Here is a 22,283-nt window from a genome sequence, read left to right on the forward strand (position 1 = left end):
TAGGATATTTTTTTAAAGTATCTCAAGAAGTTTCTCTAAATTTTTAGATTAGAATGTAAATTATTTTTGTTTATAAGCTCAAATGCATTTAAGCATCTAAAGAGAAATTCAGTTTTTGGAACTGAACTTAGAGTATTCTCTGTGCTGCTTTTTTTTTTTTTTTTTTGGCTTGGATTTTTTTGGTTTGACTTCCTAAATGATACTTATTTATATTTCTTTATTTGAAAACATCTTTAGAATATTCTTGCATAAAAAGTTTATTTCATGAATTTTTCAAACTGTGTAGTCCATAATAGCTGTGCAATTTCTATATGTTGATTATATAAATTCTTTATTGTCAGTTGTATGATATGATAATTCAATTATATCACCTTTATCTCCAAAGTATTTTTTACTTAGTTTTAAATGTAAGGCCATTTTAATAGCATTTGTAAGCAATATTCTATACTAAAGCAATTTCAAATATCTTTCCCACTATTTAAATCACTGTAGGTCTAGGTGAAACTCTGCCTATAAAAAAACGTTCTACTGCTTCTAAAGTAAAAAGTGTTAATCCAAAAAAGCCAAAGACCGGCGAAAGTGTTTCTGAAATAAATCCTTGTTCTTCATTGTCTTTAATTAACTCTCCTTCAGTGGCATCCTCCCATGTTATGATATCAAAAGGTAAATATGAAACTGGCATACAAAAAAGAAATTATGTATACATAAATTTCAGAAATTATGATGAATTTTGAAATAATTATTACTGGCTGTATTTAAGGTTAAAAAAAGAAGAATTTTAATCATTAAAGTTTTATTTTAGGTACCAATACCTCACCAATTTCTCATAAAACTGGAATGCCTTTTCTGAGATCCTGTCCAAAGTGCAATGTTCAGTTCAATCTTTTGGATCCTTTGAAGTATCACATGAAGGTAAAATTTTTCAATATTTGACTTTTGAAAATATTCACAAATCTCTGAAAATATTAAGGATTGATATTTAGTAAATGCTAGTTTGTCCAGATATTTAGAAAAGAAATCTTCTCATTGGTATTTTCATTTAACTTAAATAAAAACTGATATTCATAATGATTATCTTTATACAAGATTTAAAAATCCTTCCAGTCATTAAATTTTTAAAATTAAGTTTACATACACTATAGTATATGCATGTTATATTTTAATTTTTAAGGAAAATCATGTATTAATCAGAATATTTTATTGACTAGGACATGCCATTCTTCAAACTTCTTGTGAAGCAGGCATTTTATTGGGTGCTTAATCTTTCATGTAACTTAATTCCTTTTTTTAAACTTTTTTTGTTGGTTTTTTTGTTGGTTTTTTGGTGGGGGCAGTAATTAGTAATAATTAAATAATTCTTTTATTAAAAATAAATTTTTTTTTTAAGGAAGATACTGAGAATTGAACCCAGGACCTCGTGCATGCTAAACACTCATTCTACCACTGAGCTGTCCCCTCCCCACTTAATTCCTTTTTTTGGCTTCATTTTTTTGTCCATGGTGACATATGCATGTCACATTACTCAATGAAAATGTTAGGCTTGCATTTTAATTTTCAGCGCTCAGACATAAACTCCTATAGGTGGGGCATTTAATATGAATTGATAGTTTTAACTAAATCCAGAATATAGTTTGTGTCGTTATTATAGATTAATTCTAGCTTTATATTGGTGTAAGAAGCTCTTGAAATTAAGTTTTAGGAGATTTTCAAAGTACTAATGAAAATATTTTAGTAGATATTACAGTGTCCTGTGCATCTGTGGAAAGATAGTCTGTATTCTCTTTGCCCAATATAAATGGCAGGAAAGGAGGCAAGAAAAAAGGCAATGTAGATTATATACAGGAAAGAATGGATGAGAAGAATGCAAGGCAAAGGAAGCAATTTGGGAAAAGTTATTGCTCACTATTCCAAAGATTGTCAATGTTTTCACTGAAATTCAGCATTTTACAAAAAAAAAAAACATAGAAAAGGAGCATCCTAAAAGTCCAAATAGTCTCTTCATTCTTGGGCAAAATTGTATTTGATCTATCACTATTTTCACCTCTCTGAGTGTGACTTCTGTTAACTGGACTTTGGGGTTTGGTTTTAAAAGTGAGAAGTAACTTCTGCAAGTGCTTTCAGGTTTCCTATTTATGTAATATTGTGTAGAGATACATGATGTTTCTATGTTTTGCATCAAAAATGGAGAGAGGAAAGAAACGGCTGAGGTTTTTAGCTATCTTTGGCTTATTTAATTTGGGGGCTGGGTAATATAGTCAGATGATTCAAAAAGTACAAGAACAAATATATGAAAAATCACACCCCGTCTCCTATTTGCCTAATTCCCAGTATGACTCACAAAGGAAATTTTTTTTATTAATTTTGTTTTGTATCCTCTTTGACTTTCTGCATATACAGGCACACATGAATGGTCTTATTTTCCATCTATTATGCACAAATAATAGCATATTATATACACTTCTGCACCTGGAGAAAGTGGCAAACATTTTCTAAAATGTAACTTTTATTTATTATAGAACTGTTTGTGATTAAAACTCTGAGAGACTATCTTTCCATGTGAGCTGGCCCTAGTTATAAACACAGAATTTTTTTGGTATCTAATTTTTCAAGGAAATATAGTAAGATTTATATATATTTTTATCTTTCAGCGTTGTTGTCCAGACATGGTAAATACATTTTTGGACATGATTAAAGTAGAACTTTCAAGTCATGAAAATAGAAACAAGACTGGTGCAGAGAAAGGGAAATTGATTATGTTAGTCAGTGACTTTTACTATGGAAGACATGAAGGAGCTGTTGATGATGAACAGAAGACTTACACAACCTTTAAATGCTTCAGCTGCTTGAAAGTCCTTAAAAATAATATTAGGTATGTAAATACTTATTTCTATTTCTGTTTGAAAATAGGAATGCAACAGATGTAAATATTGTACTTTTTTATGCCATCCTAGATAAGCGATTTTAACACTTTCTGCTAAGAATAAAGGTAGATTTTCATGTTGAAAAGCTTTTGTCCTTTCTTGTATTTTTAGAAGTTTGACACTTGGATCCACTTAGTCGCATTTCTTTCAGATAGCTTAAGAAAAGACAAAATTTATTTTAACCTAGGGGAAAGTTATTCTTTTCTCTATATTTATCAATGAACTAGGAATTTTCTATGAGATATTTTTTCTTTTTTTTCCAGTTTTCAGTTTTATTAGGTAGAATTGTTACAATTTGACTGCACATATACAATATATTGCATGTAAATACATATATACAATATACTGCACATTTTTTTTAGTTTACTTATATGTACTGATCATTGTTTCTGAGAATAGTTTAGAGCTTTAGGTTTTTAAACTTATGTAGTTATCAAAGGAATAAAGCCAACCACAAAATAAGAATTAACAGAATGCAGTAATCCAGTCATAAAGGATAGTCAAGTGTGCTTACACATATTCAAGAAATCAGTCATCTAAGTTATAAATAATAAGTAGTTCATTTGTGTCCTTTTTTTTTAGATTCCACATATAAGTGATACCATACAGCATTTTTCTTTCTCTTTCCAGCCCACTTCACTTAGAATGACAATCTCCAGGTCCATCCATGTTGCTGAAAATGGCATTATTTTATTCTTTTTTATTTTTTAGCTGCTTATGAATCTTACTTTTCCTGTCACAGGAAGAACCACTTTATCCAATTTGACCTCCTCCATACTTGTTGTATTTAATGCTCTAACTTTTCCATTCATACTTATAATTTTTGGTACAGTTACCTTGTGTAGAAAGTGATCTTTTTGATCATTTAGAGAAGTACCAGTTCTATGAAACACGTCTGCTTTGATTTTACAATGTAACAAATGTTAAAAATAGAGATTTAATTGGCAATGGAATTTTGAAGATTTATTTAATTGGCAATGGAATTTATTCTTTAAATTTTAGGAACTTGTACTTTGCAGTCTTTGAATTATGTGGTATATTGCATATCTATCATCCTAAGTGAGATAACAAGAAAAAGTAACAAGACATACTGATTAGTATTTTTTAATTGGCTATATAGCCTGAAATTGTTTTTCCAACATTTTATTATAAAAATGTTCAAATATTCAGCAAAGTTGAAAATTTTTACGGTGAACGTCTCTATGTATTTACTACCTCAATTCTACCTTTAACATTTTACTATACTTGAATTACCACATATCTGTTCATCCATAGACCCATCTGATATTTTGATACTTTTCAGAGTAAATTGCAGACATCAGTGCACTTCCCTTAGGTGAGATAGAGATATATATATATATAGATAGATAGATAGATAGATAGATAGATAGATAGATAGATATAGATAGATAGATAGATAGATAGATATATATAAAATATGTATGTCTGTACCTATATTGTGACACACATGCACATACAAACTTTAAAAAATATTTACCCTTGATAACCATTATTTGTAACTAGCATTCTTAAACATCCTATAGGTAGGTCATTTCTAAACCCAGCATTTATTTTATTTTCTGGTGAATTCTTGGGTCAAAAATGAAGTACATAGAAAAACACTGAAATACACTCTAAGCCTAAAACATTATGAATGCTACACTTATGGTAGTGGTTTATAGTTTTCAAAGATCTTTCATGTATATTATTCATATGAGTTTTCACACTTATTTACCTCCTTTTATCAAGCCCTAACAGCTGTCAATTGCTAATGTTACCAGTGTCTTAACAGAAGAGAAATTATGCTTTGAGATGTAACACTGAAACAAAGTTACAATGGAACTCTGTGACCTCCTTCCATATTTTTATCATTCTTACAGTAAAATATATCAGAAAATAATGTTAAAATTTGGTAAAATACATAGAAAAGTGGTTCACTGGTTAAATTCCTTGTTATACTTAAACATTATGCATATGATGTTAGAAGTTCTTCCAGCATTGGCTTTTTGGCTTTTTCTTTAAGATGAGCCCATTTAATATTAAACATGAAATTTTTTTGTTCTTTGTTTTTTGTTTTCATTTCAAAAGACTGATTACATATTTCTAGATTATCAGAATATCTAGAAATTTTAACTAACCTTATTTTATAATACCGAGGAATTTGTAGCATTTTGGACATAATATTTAGTAAATGAAACCAGAACAGTAAACACTGAACAGCTTTCGTTAAAGCTGTTATGTGTGTTAAATAATATTTTACCGGAATGGTAAAATCTAGGATGGCAAATTGATGGCTTTAAAGGATAGTGGAAGCTAATAACTCAAGATTTCTCCTCTCTGCTCTGTCAACATATTATAGGATTTTTTTTTTCCTACAGTGAGTGTCACCAAAACCAGTTAGGGCTATTTCATTCTGAGAGTAGCCTTGTGAGGGGTTTTCCTTTTCCCCCATTTCCATCTACTGGTTTGAGAAGTGTGAGCTGCTTATGGGGACCGGGTAATATTTGAGAGATAGGTAGTTAGTTAACAGATTATTTTATATAAATAGATTTTATTAAAGTTATGAGCTGAAAGGTTAATGGCTCATGACCTTTATATGTAAATATTTAGGCAAGACTAGGATTCTTACATAGATTTTAAAGATATGATGTTAAAATGAAAGGAGGGAAAAGATATTTCAAAGTGTACCATAAGCAGCTCTAAAGAGTAGTAGTGCTTTAGAGATGTGAGACAATAAATGTTAAAACCTCCATAATGATTGCTGTCATTATTGCTCCATTTCAAGGTTATTTCCTTGAGGGACTCATACTGAATAGCTGTTAATATTGGACTCAGTCTTAAATTTGTTGTTTTGATTAAATAACTACTTTGAAATTCAGTAAAACATTTCAGTAAGCCCTGTGAAATCGATATGCCTGTTTATATTGTACTCTCTGCCATTGAAGGTCATAGTTCCTTCTCATAAGAAGCCTTTTAGGGACTCTAACATAGCAGAATGTAGAACTGAAAAAAATGGATGCTGCTACAAAAGGCACAGTGTGGGAGTTAAAATGAACCGTTTGTGCTAACAGAAAACTCCTATCATTAGATAAAAGATTCTTGTGATTATGGGTATTAAAATTGCTATTACATGCACTTAGAAACCGAGACATAACTAAAAATACAAATAATTTGTCTCTTAAGCAGCTGAAACATATTGTATAACTTCAAGACCATCAAAAGATTTCTCATGATTCTGTAGCTACTTTTGTTGGTAGAATTGCCTTCCTTTAAGTATCTTGTTTTAAAATGTAAATAGTATTTTGTTTATGGAAAAGAAGCCCGCTGTTTTTACAAAAAAAAAAATTTAATCTAATATAATGGTGAAGAAGCAACTTAGTGGTATTTCATATTAACTATTTTAATGGAATATTGTGAAACAAAGGTGCAGAAAAAAGTGTTTACTGAGCCACTTAATGAGAGTGATTATTTGAAGTGCACATTTTTCCAGAGGAGTTATTCCAGAGGCTTTGGAGGTGTTGTTTTGAGTAACACAGCTGCATTTTTAACATTTAAGTTCAGATACTTATTTGTGAGATTTGTCTTTGGTTATAAATCTGAATATTCGCACCTGTTAACAATCATTTATAGGTTCATGAACCACATGAAGCACCATTTGGAACTTGAGAAGCAGAACAGTGAGAGCTGGGAAAGCCACACCACCTGCCAGCACTGCTACCGTCAGTATCCCACACCGTTCCAGCTGCAGTGCCACATTGAGAGTACACACACCCCCCATGAGTTTTCTAGTAAGTCACAACTTTATTAAAGTCCTGAATATTAGTGATTTTGATTATCTAAACTAGAAGGGATTTTTAAGAAATCTGATAAAAAAAATAAGAATAAGAAATAGACTTTGTAATTTGGGGGCAAAACTGAAAAACATGTTTTAACTTGTATTAACTTTTCAATAAAGTTACTTTCTAAAATTGAAGTCTCTCTTGTAAATCAAAACTTCCTTGGCATAACTCATGTATCATATGTAGGGGGATAAATTAGAAAACTCGAATTCCCTGATTTGCAAATATGAATTCAGTGGTCTTGTTTTACACTCAAGAAAAGTAACTGCAATGATAGTTAAAATCACAGACTCTGGAGTCAGACAGCTTATATTCAAATCCCAGCTCTGCCTCTTTTAATACAGTTATGAGATGTCATGCAAGTTACTTAATCTTACTGTGTCTCAGGTTCCTCATCTGAAAAATGGGGATAAAATTAGCAGTACCACTCTCAGTGATAGTATGAGAATGAAACAAGCTAATGTAAGTAAAGTCCTTAGAACAGCATTACAAAGTTAACAACTATAGAGTTGTTGGACCCACCATCACTACTGCTTTATTATTATTATTTCTTGTTGCTGTTGTTATGGATGTACAAGTTGAATCTTTGATTTATATACATCCTTAAAATAGTGTAATGTGGTTTTTTTTCCATTTTCAGCTATTTGTAAAATCTGTGAGCTATCATTTGAAACAGAGCATACTCTTTTACAACACATGAAGGACACTCATAAACCCGGAGAAATGCCATATATTTGCCAGGTACATGCACATTTTATTGCTTATTCTGGTGTTTTTTTAATTTTCATGTGCCATGAAATAGTATTGTTCTTTTGCTTTTTTAACCATTTAAATAAAAACAAATTACTAAAATAAAGACCCTCTTCAATAGTGGAAACTCCCTTGGTTTAACTGGAGTATGTAGGGGTGGTGGATTGGATTTGGCCTATGGGCCATAGATTGCTGAACTCTGTACTAGACAAACAAAAAGCCCTCTTGGATAAAGGCAAACAAACATGGATTTTCTTACCATGTAGGGAGGAATAGAAGCATGCCAGTGAAATAGGAAATACTGTTAGTTATGGGGAGCTCAGCTAAAGGCTTTGGAGGTGATATTTTTTCCAGAATTTGAAGTGGTTCCCAGTAAGATAGCAAGATAAAGAAAAATTGCCTCTGTTATAGCCTGGATGCTATTTAAAATCCAAAGAAGGGAATAATCCATTTTATGTAGTGAGAAAAACTTTACAGGTCAAGAGGTGTCAGAGTTTGGAAATTCAAGCCAAGATGGGGGGTAGTAGATCTGAAAAGAAGAAAGGAATCCACTTATGTTTAGGAATAGATCCCTAAACTCTAAAAGACAACTTTGCTGTTTCAAAGATTATTTTTTACTTGCATGAATAGGATCTTTAGTTGTATAGGCAGTGAAGCTGAATGAGTATGTAATGTTCCTCTAAACAAATGACTCATCATTACTACTGGGATGTAATTGGACGTCTGTTATAAATTTTCAAGATAAACTAAATCTTCTTTATATTTCTAGGTTTGCCAGTTTAGATCATCCATATTTTCTGATGTAGAAGCTCACTTCAGAGCATCCCATGAAAATACTAAGAACTTGCTATGTCCATTTTGCCTCAAAGTTAGTAAAATGGCAACCCCCTACATGAATCATTACATGAAGCATCAGGTGAGATTTAGCAGTTCTTACTTGTTCATTTTGTTTTATTGAAAAAGTATATATATAAAACTTAGAACTTTGGTTAGATTTGTTCTAGAAGAAAAGCATAGTCGTTCCAAATGACACATTTAATTTATAATTTATGCTGAAGTACTTGTGAAACTTCCACTTCTTTCTCTTGTCTACTTCCTGGTGATAATGAGGCTCATGAATAGTGAAAATTTTGAAAGACAGGTAGAAATAGGAAGCCTAGAGTGGTGGGAAAAAAGAAAGATGAGTGGAATATTTACATTAGCTATTTCAGGGATCTAAGAGTGGTGAGAATGGGAATGATCTTAAAATCAAGAGCAGAGAAAAGGGTAAGTTTGAACTGAGGAAGATAAGATTGAGGATTCACAATCTTCTGTTTTTCTCTTTCTCTTCAAACATGATTTACACTTTCTAGCCCACTTTTTATTATAAGAAGACATGTGATTGTCATCAGTAACCCAGGATGGTCTCTTGTAGCAGCCAGTGACAAAGGAAACAGCAATGACACATATTTCTAGATGTGTGAACTAAGCTAGAGAACTGTATTTACGTTATAAATTGTTTCCTGGATGACTTTTGCCAGTTCTGCTATGTAATTTCTGGGATGTCAATATTAGTGCTTGGACTTTTCCCTTGAATTTTCATATTGTGCTTGCTGATTCTTTTTCTGCACAATTAGATCATCCTTTATTTGAGCTGAAAAGTTTGACAAAACAAGAAACCTATTCTTGAGTGTTCGAAAGAGCAATGCCTTTGCCAAAATCAGAAGTCAAGTAATTTACTGAATCTGATTATGTAATCAAGTTTTGTCTCCTCACTCATCAGCCCATTCATTACATTTTCTTGTTATTGAATGAATTATCATCCAATTTATTCAGCACTTGTGCTATCATTGCTTTCAGTTCAGTCGTTAGATAATCATGAAATCAGCTTATAGTTGTTAATTGGAAAAAATCATAAAAGTAAGAATATCTAGATACATTCAGCATCACCCATGGATGGGGGTGAAACGGTACCAACATACTTGTTTTTTTATCCTAGAATGCTACCTCATCCTGAAGAACCTCTATCAAAATCCTTCTGTTCTAGGGTTTCCCCAACAGTGTTTCATCAGATGTTAAATAGATGTTCTGCTCTAAAATTGTTCCTGGAAAAAGAAATTCAGTGAATGGCTAGACTTACAAAATGAATAGTTTTTTTGTTTGTTTTCAAAATAGGACTTTTCAGAGCTTTTAACATGCTAAAATAAATGCTTAAAAGATCATAAATCTCCAAACAAGAGATATTGTATATATTGTTCCCAAAACTTATTTGACCATTGAATCCTTTACTTGCACAATAAATATTAATATTTTTTGAAGAATAGAGTTTGTGAAACACTGGTCTTGGAGCTCTGTATTTCATCTTTTGACCTTTGGTCTTGAAAGAAAGAATGAGATATAAAGTAGTAGCTCTGTCAATTTTATTATGACACTATTAACATAATTCTTTTTCTTGTGCTTTACTAAGCTCCAAAGTGAGTTGTAAATATGAAGGGAGTAATAGATGCTTAGAAAAGTAAGAAAGAGACAGATAGGCTTGCTATGTGGACTGTGTCTCTTAAGTGGTTTATCTGATCTGTAGTCACACTTCATACCCTGAGTTGTGTCTTAACTTGCCACATATATAGGAAGGCATTAACCTAGCAGGTCTGAGTTGCTCAAATCATGCACATTGTCAGAAGAATCTACGTGCATAATAGCCCTTGGCTAACTCCTGGAAACTGAGCCTTTGTTACTAACTAATGAGTGTTTTACATGCGTGGAACCGTGAGCCATGTTGTACCAGCTTTTCTAGATCATTTGGACAAAAATATGATTATGGTGAACTTCTGGGAGTCTGAAGATTTGGTGACTGAACTCCATAAAAGAAAAACTGGGCTCTTAGACTCAAGAGAGCTTCCTTGGCAAAAAACAAAACAAAGCAAAAAAACTTCATATATATTGCTGCAGTTAGTCACTGGGGGAATTGATAAACATGTCCTATGCAATTCCATTGAGAGATGGCACTTGGAAACTGATGCGGGCATCCTCCGGACTTCACCCAATGCACTTTTCTCTTTTATTAATCCTCTTCTGTATCCTGTCACTGTAATAAATCATAGCTGTGAGTCTAACAACGTTTTAGCCCTGTAAGTCCTTCTACTGAATCATTAAACCAGGGAGTAGTCTTGAGACTACTGACACAGGCAGTTAGATGAAAGCTATTTAAAATCATGAAACTGGATGGGATATAGGTACAGGTAGAGAAAAGTTTTCTGTAAATTATATCTGAGGAACTTTCTGTCATGTTAATCTTGCTGTTTCTTGACTGAGATTTTTTTTTCCCCTTTACATCTCGAGTATATATAGATGAATCTGTTTATGTTGCCTGTACCTACGATATGATCCAATGCACCATACTTCTAAAATAGCCTTAAGATGAAACTAAAATAGCAATACAAATACATTATATTTATATATTGATTTGAACTTTGTAAAGAATTTTTATTTATCAAATCCCTGCTGTGCACCAGTAATGGCTAGGTACCTTCATATGCGTTACCTCATTTGATTTTCCTAAATGGTTATTTGTGTTTTAAATGGAAATAATGATGAACCTGTAGAGACACAGCTTTAGAGAAAACATTCTTTTTTTTTGGTATCTGTATGTTGTTCTAAATTGATATATAAATGTAAAATATTTCTTTTATTTGATGAGGGCATAGACATATGCAACTGCTAATATGTAGTAGAAAGAACACTAACTAGCTATGAGGAAGTTACTTAGATCTCTCTTGGGTCCTGTTTCCTATTGGTAAAATAATAATAGGACCGAGTTTGAGAAGAAACATATTTAAGGGGTTCTCAAACAGTTGATTGGGATCAGTTCTTTTGGGGGGGGGGAATCAGTTCTTATTTATATTTCTATAACATGCTGTCAAATATCATAGTCACTAGCCACATTTGTCTATTTAAATTTAAACTAATTAAAATTAAAATTAAAAAAATCAATTTTGCTGTTGCATTTGCCACATTTCAAGTGCTCAATAACCACATGTGGCTAGTGGATACTATATTGGATACTGCAGCTATAGAACATTATCATCACTGTTTAAATTTCTGTTAGACAAACACTGCTTTATACAACAATTTCTATAGCATAACTTTCTTGGGAGTGTCTGGTTAAATTTGTTTGGTATTAGAAAGTTCAACTTATTTTACCAACTTGTGAAACAAATGGACATAATAAAAAATGAAAAGAATTTGATCTTTCCAAGGATGAAAATAGCTCATTTTCACAGTATCATGTATTTTGAATAGTTTATACTTCAAATTTATAATTAAAAAACTTTCACAGTAGAAATGGTATAGGACTTATCCCATTGGAATCTAATTGGTATAATTTTCATATTGATTGCCTGTATAATAACAAATACTTTTGAAATCCAAATATAATGCAAGAAGTGCTTTTAAAATGAAATCTTTTGCTATTATTTATGATAGGATATGGTAACATTTTGGTTTTAAAATTATTAAGCTATTAGAATTAAGAGCAATTTTAGGTCCCAGGATATGTGGTTGTAGAAATTATTATTTCTAATATTACTTCTAATATTTTTTGAAACAGAAAAAAGGGGTTCATCGTTGTACAAAATGCAGACTACAGTTTTTGACCTGCAAAGAGAAACTGGATCATAAGACCCAGCATCGGACATTTATAAAGCCTAAAGAGTTAGAAGGATTGCCTCCTGGTACAAAAGTGAGTTTTAAATATGTTGTATTTTAATGTTGTATGATAATAGAAATAAATCCCTGCCTGGTTTTATCTGCTCAATATAACATTAAAAATTGGCCTCTGGTTGTCATTAAAATTTTAATTTTAGGTTTTATCATTCTTATAAACAAAAGGAAAGAAATTTTTCTATCCATTGTTTTTTGAGTTGATTGACATGTGTTATATTGGAGCATGTTCCTTTGTAGTGAGTGCAACTAGATTAACTGTAGACTGAGTCAATGGGTTGTTTGAATGTTCTTTTGTCTGTGAGCTATTCCAGTTGGCAGCATATATGTCTGCTTTAGCTGCTAAACTATAACGTCAGGAATCATGTTTAATTTATTTTTGTGTCCCCAGCATCTTTCATAATACCATGAATGCCATAGTTTGTTGAAGTTGGTATTACTGAGTACTCTTAGAGGGAAGCAAGTTCTCCTGATTAGCATTGCTATGTTAAGTGAGCAAACACACATCTGACTACAAATTTCATTTTCCCTGTTTACCTTATGTACATCTGTTTTCTCTAACTTCTGTATGTAAAGTCAGCTTTTGACTATCTGCTCCAGTGGAGGGATGCATAATCCAAAGTGAATTAATTCCCAAACATTTATATTTGGCTTTGAGTACTTACCTTGAATGTGAGTTAATTAAAGCTGTTTGAGCTATTTAAAATAATATAAAGCGATGCTCTGAAGCTCTAGAGCAAGAGAACTATCCAACATCCTTATCCTTTTCTGTAATCCATTCATTCCATGCTGGAACAAGACATGCAGAATACTCATAAAGCAGTGCAATCCTCTGTCATATCTTCTCTTATTAATAATAATAGTAATAATTAGTATATTACATTATCATAATATTATTAATAAATAATATTAAGTGTCTTGTTAGCAGTTTAGAATTAAGCTTTCAGTGTACTTTTTCATACATTCTATTATTTAATCCCTGTAGCAAATCAATGAGGTAGACAAAGCAGGTATTATTCCCATATTACAGATGAAGAGGCTGAGAGGATGTTACTTACTCAAGGTCACATGGCTAGGAAGTGATAGTATTGAAATTTAACCTCAGGTCTTTTGACTCCTAATTCAGTGCTTTTTGTATGATATCAAACCACGTGTATTTCACAGGACTTTCTCCTTGGCTGCTCCTTAAGCTAATGACGGTAGTGAAATGATTTTTTTTAAATGTTCAGCAACTGTGCTTTTCATTATTAACCATGACTATAAGCGAACATTTTCTTTTTCTGAATACTAAGTGATAATTTTTACATTCGCTCCCTTTAAGAAAATTCTGAGTGTTATTAAACTCTCCATGCAGTATGATGAGTTGATAAAACCTCCATAATAGCCTTTGGAACCATATATCCTACCCAATGAAACCCCAGAGAGAGCAGGTCACATTTACTGGAGATCTGCCTTTGGTAGGGGGGCTGTTAATTGGGTATATAGTTGATGTGCAATATTTTATAAGTTTCAGGTATAGAACATAGTGATTCTGGAGATCTGTTTTAGAGTTACCAAGGAGTGATGCAGGCCTTTCCAGAGTTATTTCAGGATTTGAGATTTAAATTTTAACCTCTATATTTGCAAAAGCTATTTAGTTGTATCAGAGCATAAAATAGCTGTGGAATGTGCTCTTTTGATACCACAAAATTTGCACTAATTTCTAATTATCCATTAATATCTGTGTTAACATATAAATACTATCAATACAAAACTAATATTACAAAAGTAAGTGAATATTGAGATGAATTTCATTTAATTGGTACAACCATTTAGAATAAATGGGAGACATTTTAGTTTATACTTTGATGTTTAACTTTTTGGATTGCAGTACATTTTTTGGTAACAGCTTTATTGAGATATAATTCATATCATACAATTCACCCATTTAAAGTATGCAATACTTTAAATACAGTAAATAAATACAATAATAAATAAATAAGGACTTTAAAATAGACAATACAAATATGCAATGGTTTTTAGCATATTCATGGAGCTGTGACAACATCACTATAATCTATTTTAGAACATTTTATCACCCCCTAAAGAAACCCCACATCCATTGACAGTCACTGCTAATTTCCCCTCTACCAGCGACAGGCAAATTTTAATCTACTTTCTGACCCTACAGATTTTCCTGTTCTGGACATTTTATATAAATGGAGTCATGCAGTATGTGGTTTTATGAATGGTTTCTTTCACTTAGTGTAATGTTTTGAGGTTCATCCACGTCATAGCTTGTGTCGGTACTTCATTCCTTTTTAAGGCTGTATCAGTGCTTATGTATTAGTACTTTATTCTTTTTTATGGCTGAATATTATTCTGTTGTATGGATATACAATATTTTATTTATCCAACACTTGATGAGCATTTGGGTTGTTTTCCACTTTTTGTCTATTGTGAATAATACTTTCATGAAAATTCATGTACAAGTTTTTGTGTGGACATTTCTCTTGAGTGGAGTCATTAAGAGTGGAACACCTAGGGTTATATGATAACTCTTATGTTTAACATTTTGAAGAACTGCCAGACTGTTTTCCAAAGCTACTGCACCATTGTACATCCCCACCAGCAATATATGAAGGCTGCAATTTCTCCATATCCTGTCAGCACATGCTACTGTCTCTTATTATAGCCATTCTAGCTGGTCTGAAGTAATATCTTATTGTAGTCTTGATTTGCATTTCCTTAATGACTACTGATGTTGAACATCTTTTCATGTGCTTATTGGCCATTTGTATATCTTTGAGGAAATGCCTATTAGGATCATTTGCCCATTTGTTAATTGGGTTATTTGTCTTTTTATTGAGTTATAAGAATATTCTGTATACAAGTCCCTTATTAGAGATATAATTTGCAAATATTTTCTTTCAATCTGTGGTTTCCTTTTCACTTTCTTAATAGTGTCCTTTGAGGCACAAAAGTTTTAATTTTTTTTATTGAAGTACAGTTGATTTGCAATATTGTGTTTCACTTATATATGTATATTCTTCTTCATAAAAGTTTTAATTTTTATGAAGTCCATTTATTCTTTCTTTGGTTGCTTGTGCTTTCAGTATCATCTTTAAGCAATCATTGCCTAACCCAAGGTCATGAAAATTTACTCCTATGTTTTCTTCTAAGAGTTTTATATAATTTTAGCTCTTACAATCTGGTCTTTGATACGTTTTGAGTTAATTTTTGTATCTAGTATGAGATAGGGGTCAAATTCATCCTTTTGCATGTAGATATCCAAATGTCCCAGCATCATTTGTTGATAAAACTATAAAACTGTTGTTTCCTTCACTGAATTGTTTGGGCATCCTTGTCAAAAACCAGTTATGACTTGCATAATGTGTGATTTTTTTTAAATATTAGGGTGATGATTGATTTTCTAAAATGATACGTTTCCTTCATTTTTATAGGTTACTATTCGAGCTTCAATTGGACCTCTTCATTCAAGGCCATCAACTACATCTCCCAGGAGTACTCCAAGCACTTCTTTTCTTCAGGTCTCACCTCCAAAGTCCAAAAGTACAACTGCTAAAAGTCCTACAAAATCTAATGCAAGTAAATCTAAGACAGGAAAGCTTTGTGCAACTACATCCACTGCGAATAAGGCTAATCCAAGTAAGCAAGGTAGAGCTATACCTAAATACAAAGCAAAAACCTCTTACAAGCAAAAGAAACAGCGCAACAGAAAGAATAAAATCAGCATAGCTTTGAAGAATTTAAGGTAATATGTTTTATTCCTGGTATACAATGCTAATTAAATATTAAAGGTTATTTTAATGTAGCTTACCATATCACTAGAACTCTCCTGCACATTTACATAATAATCACTTATCTAGTATAAAGGCCAAGAAGATAATCAAAAGGTACTTTTTACAGCTGCTGAATAGAACTTGAATTACTGTGTTTATTGTATAATTGTCTTTTACACTAATCTTACATTTTGAGCTTATATTTTGTGATCATTGAATTGGTTAATGTGATCCTTTTTATTCCAAGGAAACATTAACTGGTGACTTTTTTACACTTATTCTAGCTTGTTGTTTCAAAGCAAATTTCAATATTATAAGTCTCTTTAAAGATTTAATTGAAATACCTTGGCTTCAATTAATAAAACAATAAGGCTTTACCTTATTTCTTTGTTTTACAATGTATTTTTATCATTTTTTTCTGTCTCCATAGGTGTCGTCGGGGAGTTCACAAGTGCATTGAGTGTCATTCCAAAATAAAAGATTTTGCAAGCCACTTTTCAATATATATCCACTGTAATTTTTGCAAATACAACACTAACTGTAACAAAGCCTTTATAAATCATATGGTGAGGTGAGTTAAACATGTACACTACAACCAAAAACTGCCATTCAAGATACTTGGTTTTTGAAAACAAAGTTGTCATATTAGTAGCCAGTTTGTCACATCAAGGACCTAAAAGAATCTAGCAACAGGGAACTGTGGGATATTACCCAATACTGTTTCCCAGCATAATAACACATGAAATTACTGGAACAAAAATGTTAAGAACAGTTGGACTAATGAAATTAGAATAGATTTGTCAGGGAAATTATTCTTCTGAGTCTTTCAAAAGTTTCCCATAAAATTTTAAATGTTTCCAAAATATTTATCAAATAAATACATGTAAACACATGAGTAATATCCACTTCAAAGCAGTCACTTTGAGAGACTTCATGTTTGTCAGAGATGCTAGGAACATCGTCGGTGCTCACATGCTCATTAGCCTCATATAGAACTGAAAGCTTCCACTTCTGCTCTTCTAAGGGCCTTGTAGGTCTCTTTGTGTTTCCCCTACTTCATTGGTACCTTACTTCCTTTGTTGCCTCAAGTACCTCTCCCTTGACTGGATACCCTCACTCCTACCCAGTGTGGACTTTTGTCAGAGGATTGACCTCTGTACGTACAGAAGCTTTATTTTCTCAGAGGTTGAGTACCTTTATTCTCAGCCCATACCAACTCTGTAACCAGAAGTCAAGCCCCCCCAATTAATTAATCTTCCTCAATATATAGTTTGTTCCATATGCAATATGTAAAGTGGCTTTTCCTTATTCTTGGTTATTTTGAATGCCTGTCTCCTTCCCTCTCAATTTACCTTCTATGAAGTATCTGATCACCATAGTCACTCACAGGAATCAATCATTTGAGTTCTATACCACTCAGCTTTTCTGCCTCATATTAAATATGTATCTGTCTTACCTACTTGAGAGAACACTTCTTTGAAATTAATCATGGCACCTATTCTGAGGATATAGATTATAGCTATTCAGAATCTTTTCGCATGTATACGTGGTATGCTTGTGTCTGAGGGTAACCATTGACTTGCTGTATTGTCTGATTTGGGTCTGTCAGTGGAAACTAGGGCTAGTGCTTCTCAAACTTCAGCTTGCATAAGAATGATCTGAAAACCTTGTTGACACTGATTTCTGGGCTCCACTGCTAGAGATTAATTCAGTGGGTCTGGAGTGGGAGCTGAGAATTTCTATTTCTAATAAGCTCCAAGGTGATATAGATGCTGCTGGTCTGTGGACCACACTTTGAGTGATACTGTGCTGTGCTAATCCTGGCTAATTCTACATGGCTTTCTAGTACAGGAAAGCTTTCCTTATCAGTTTAAAAGAGGGTATAAAAACTATTAGCCTTGGCTGAAAGATTTGGTTAGTGGTTTTCTGTTCTGTGCTTAGAGGAAGTATTGTTTTAACTCATGTTCTCTGGTTCCTTTGATTCACTTTCCTTAAAAGCTCTCCTAGAAATTGTAAAAGATTCTTTAAATGTTTCATTTTACTTATGGTAAATAATGTATTTTAGCCTAAGAAACATTTACTTCAAAGATTATTCAGATTCAACCCCTCACTAAGTATATTAAGATTAGAATGTCATAAATAATTATTATTTGTAACAATTTCTATTACAGCAAAATACATTATTAGCAAATACCTTTAAAATTTTTCTCAACTCTTAATAGTTGAAAAAATTTAATTTGATGCTCTTTGCATTTTTAACTCTGAGGGGTCTTTTTTGTATAATGGTGAGGTATGATCATTTAAGATTATTCTTAGGGAAATGTTAGAAAATACACAGGTAAAATGAAATGTAAGATAAAAATCTTGAATTAAACAGATTCTAATAGAATTTTATAAATTAGATCATGATCTTTTATTAAAAACTAAGAACCTAAGCATAGGCTTGAAATATAATCATAAAATTAATTAATGACTTATTGTATAATAAAATCTCATTTGTCTCTTGTCTCTACAGCTCTCATAGCAACCATCCAACTAAACGGTTTTATATTTTTAAGAAGCATTCTGGAACTCTCAGGTAACTGATTGATCTTTTTCCAATCTCTCTATTGAAAAATTGTATTAGCTTTTCAACCTGATGCTGGAGTGCCTAGTTTGGAAAATGAAATGATTGCTACTGGGCATAACAGTTCTGTTCATTATATCATTAGGTCAAAGTGGGGATAGCCTATATTCTCAGGCTAAACTTCGTTTCAGTGATGTTAGGCATTAAGATGAAACTTCCATGGATTTGTATTATAAAGTTTAAAAATAAAGCTCTCCAATAATATTGGAATATCTAAAAGACATTTAAGATACTTAGTAAAGTGACTAACACTACTTTGGTTTTGATCAATATATGGCCTTCATAATTCTTGGGGTCTTTTATTTTTGAAATAAATAAAAGTGCACAATCTGTTTACAGAGGAATTGTGAACATTTCTAAAGACATTGATAATTAATTTTGGTTATACCACACACATTGAGCTCAGAATCCACTAAGGACCATTTTTTCACATTCTTCTGATTCCTTTTGACTTCATCTTCATTTGTTTAATTATTTTTCATGTTGTCATTGCTATTTGAAATAATCAGTGTCAGGATCTTTGTAGCACCAGGCTAAGACATAGACTTAAGTTTGGCCAATACTTGTTTTGATGCTTTAGGTTAGTGGAAAAGTGGAAGAGGGGATGCTATATCTCAGTATCTTTGTATTTATTATTCCTTCTGCCTCATTTGCTCTTCCCCAGATATCTGCATGGCTAGCTAGCTCCCTCACCTCCTTTAGGTCTCTATTCTGATGAGTGACTCTTTCCTTGATCACTCCATTTAAAATAGCATCCTTTCCCCTTGATCCCACCCCCAGCACGCCCTATCTCCCTTTCTTGCTTTGTTTTTACTTTATGGCAGCTTTTTACTGTCCATTATATTCTATATTTCACCCTTTTGTTTATTATCTATGTCTTCTCACTAGAATATGCGTGGTTCAGATATTTGGCTATGCTAGGCATTTGCTGGACATTGAATAGTGCCTGACACATGATAGGCATTCCATAAATATTTGCTGAGTAAATTAATATTGAAAATGACATATGTGGAATATGTGGATGATAGACCAATAGCTCATAGGCAGAAGAAAGTTTGGTTTCATTTAAAAAATACATTAGTGCTATTTTTAAAAGGCTACTAAATTCAAGAAATTAGAAAAGATTCTAATAAAACTGTATTAGATGTTACATTTACTGAAAAGTTTTATAAGAATGAAAAGAATTTATTAATTCTATAGAGACCTTAATTTGATTTTTACCTCTGTTGTCAAACTCAATTGTGTGGCTTGGTTCTTAAATTCTGTGATTTTAGAGGGAAGTGTATAGCTCAGTAGTAGAGTGTGTGCTTAGTATGCACAAGGTCCCGGGTTCAATGTCCAATATCTCCATCAAATAAATAAATAAATCTAATCACTTACCCTCTCCAAAAAAACCAAAAACAAACAAAAAAATAATTCTATAATTTTAAAGATGTGACACACTTTTTTCTCACCTTGGGTGAGTCTCAAATTTAAATAGAAAATTGGTTATTTTCTATGTATGGGAGTTAGCATATTTATAATTTTACAGAACAATAAATTTTGTAATTACTATTTTGTTAAAAGGCAGCATTCATTCTTAGCTATGTATTGTGCGTCTGTCATGTGTCACACAATGTAGCAGGTCTTGTAAAGATGATGGTGATGAAGAAGGCTTGATACCAACCTTCAAGGAATGTACAATTATGATAAAGTGTGAACATAAATAACTACAGAAATTAATACAAGGAGGTTTGTAATAAGTGCAGTGAGAGTTACTGATTTCAAAAGAAAGAGAGGTTTCTACTTATAAGAAGAGGCACAGGAGCATTTTAGGTTGAAGAAATAGCATGAATAAAAGTGCAGAAAGGAAAAAAGCAGATGGCATACACAGTGAATGACAAGTAGACAGTTTGGATGGAACATGAAGTTCATATAACATAGTATTAAGTTCAAAGTCTGGGAGAATAGTTTTGAGATTAGATCCAGATTATGGAATCCTTGAAAAAGGCTAGGGAATTTGGACTTAATTGTAATTTGAGGACATTGGGAAAACCATTAGTGTTCCATTAGAATCAAGGGGACTGAAGGAAGATCAATTTGGAGGGGTATACAAAGTGAGTTGTAGCTGTGCAAGGCACATAGACTAGTTAAGACTCTTGCGGTAGTTAGGACTGATTTAATAAGATAACCAAGGTTAACGGTGGTGAGGTGGTGTCACATCATGTTTAAGAACATGGGCTCTGGAATCAAGGGCTCAGTTTCAGACCTGGTCCTGGCCTTGGTAGGCTACTAAACCTGAACCTGTCCTCTATTTTTAAAAAATTTCAACTTATAGCACCTAGGTCTTTGGGTCGTTATAAGGAATAGATTAGATGATATGTCTAAAACGCTCAGCCTAATACAGAATAAGTGCTCAATAAATTGTTAATATGATAAAATTTTTGAAATATTGACTGTTTTAAGGAAAAGGGGTCAGAAATAACTACAGTTTGGGGCCTTTGTGTCAGGGGCATCGCATCATAAGCGAGAACAATCAGGAGGAGTGATTTTTTAGGAGTCAGGAGGAAAGCACACAACTTTAGTTTTATGAAGATCATTTTTGATGTGCCAGTGTGACAGCTAGGTGTAAATACACAACAGGCTGTTAAGAGTAGAGCTGCAGGGGAGAAGTCAGTCCAACTGTAACCAGTAGCATACTGGTTTTTATTCCTATACAGGTGAAATATTTAAATGTAAAGCATTTAAATTCAAAGTTAACTGCCAGAGTATATTTATGCTTTGTTAATAAGCTGATAACGATAATTACATCACTTTATTTATTTATACATGATTTATTTTTTAAGCCTTCTCATTTCTTATCTGATGTTATCATCACTTAAATAAGACATTAGATTGTAGGCTCCACAGAGTGTACCCTATTTTGTTCCCTCTTGTATTTGTAACACCTAGTAGTACTGAGTATGTAAAGAAGGTTCTCAGCAAATATACACTGAATGAATGAATAGTATAGCCCTGCTTTGCAGATGGGCAAAGGCATGGAACAATCATGCCTTGCACAAGTTATACAAGTAATTAGTGGAGCCACGACTGAGCTTTAGGTCTCTTCAGTCATATCTTTCAGAAACCAGTGTGAGAGGAAACAGTTTCTAGAACACTAAATGTTAGCATAATTTAGATACAGCTATGCCATTTCAGATATATCAGGCTCATATAACAAAATTGGAAAATGGTGGTCGTGACACTTAAAAAGCAAGTGGAGTTATTACATGGAAAAATCATGATTGAACTTGTATATGGAGTTTCATAAAAGACAAAAGCCTTTTCTTTCTGTCTTCTTTTTTCCATAGGGGCATTACTCTAGTGTGCCTTAAATGTGATTTCCTAACTGATTCTTCTGGTTTGGATCGTATGGCTAAACACTTAAGTCAACGTAAAACTCATACTTGCCAAGTGATAATAGAGAAAGGTATGTATATATATTGTGTTACTTTGGATTTCTGATATTTATTACACTATTTTTGATCAGCCACAATACGGGCTCTTACTTATTAAATTGTTAAGCTTGCTTCTCATATATTCTAAGTGTAAAACTCTTCTTCTAATTTCAGTTCCCGAAAGTACCTCTACTTCTGAACCCACTTCTGAGTAAGTTTAATTTTCATTCAGTGCATTTTTCTTTGATGGA

The 22,283-nt window shown here is 32.4% G+C and overlaps 1 protein-coding gene across 4 annotated transcripts in view; it reads left to right on the plus strand.

Annotated features, from left to right (window-relative positions):
• ZNF280C (zinc finger protein 280C) overlaps positions 1–22,283 on the plus strand; it is a 46,329-nt gene that overhangs the window by 22,277 nt on the left and 1,769 nt on the right. For 3 of the 4 annotated variants that reach the window (XM_010991562.3, XM_031446265.2, XM_010991563.3), the window contains exons 8-19: positions 493–663; positions 803–912; positions 2,649–2,869; positions 6,552–6,709; positions 7,401–7,501; positions 8,280–8,426; positions 12,096–12,227; positions 15,652–15,962; positions 16,421–16,561; positions 18,506–18,568; positions 21,946–22,064; positions 22,207–22,243. In XM_010991562.3, coding sequence (XP_010989864.1) covers positions 493–663; positions 803–912; positions 2,649–2,869; positions 6,552–6,709; positions 7,401–7,501; positions 8,280–8,426; positions 12,096–12,227; positions 15,652–15,962; positions 16,421–16,561; positions 18,506–18,568; positions 21,946–22,064; positions 22,207–22,243 — 1,711 coding nt within the window. The remainder of the gene's footprint in view (positions 1–492; positions 664–802; positions 913–2,648; positions 2,870–6,551; positions 6,710–7,400; positions 7,502–8,279; positions 8,427–12,095; positions 12,228–15,651; positions 15,963–16,420; positions 16,562–18,505; positions 18,569–21,945; positions 22,065–22,206; positions 22,244–22,283) is intronic. The other variant, XM_031446266.2, reaches the window with a different exon arrangement.

Source organism: Camelus dromedarius, chromosome X (genome assembly GCF_036321535.1).
Source record: "Camelus dromedarius isolate mCamDro1 chromosome X, mCamDro1.pat, whole genome shotgun sequence".
Lineage (NCBI taxonomy): Eukaryota > Metazoa > Chordata > Mammalia > Artiodactyla > Camelidae > Camelus > Camelus dromedarius.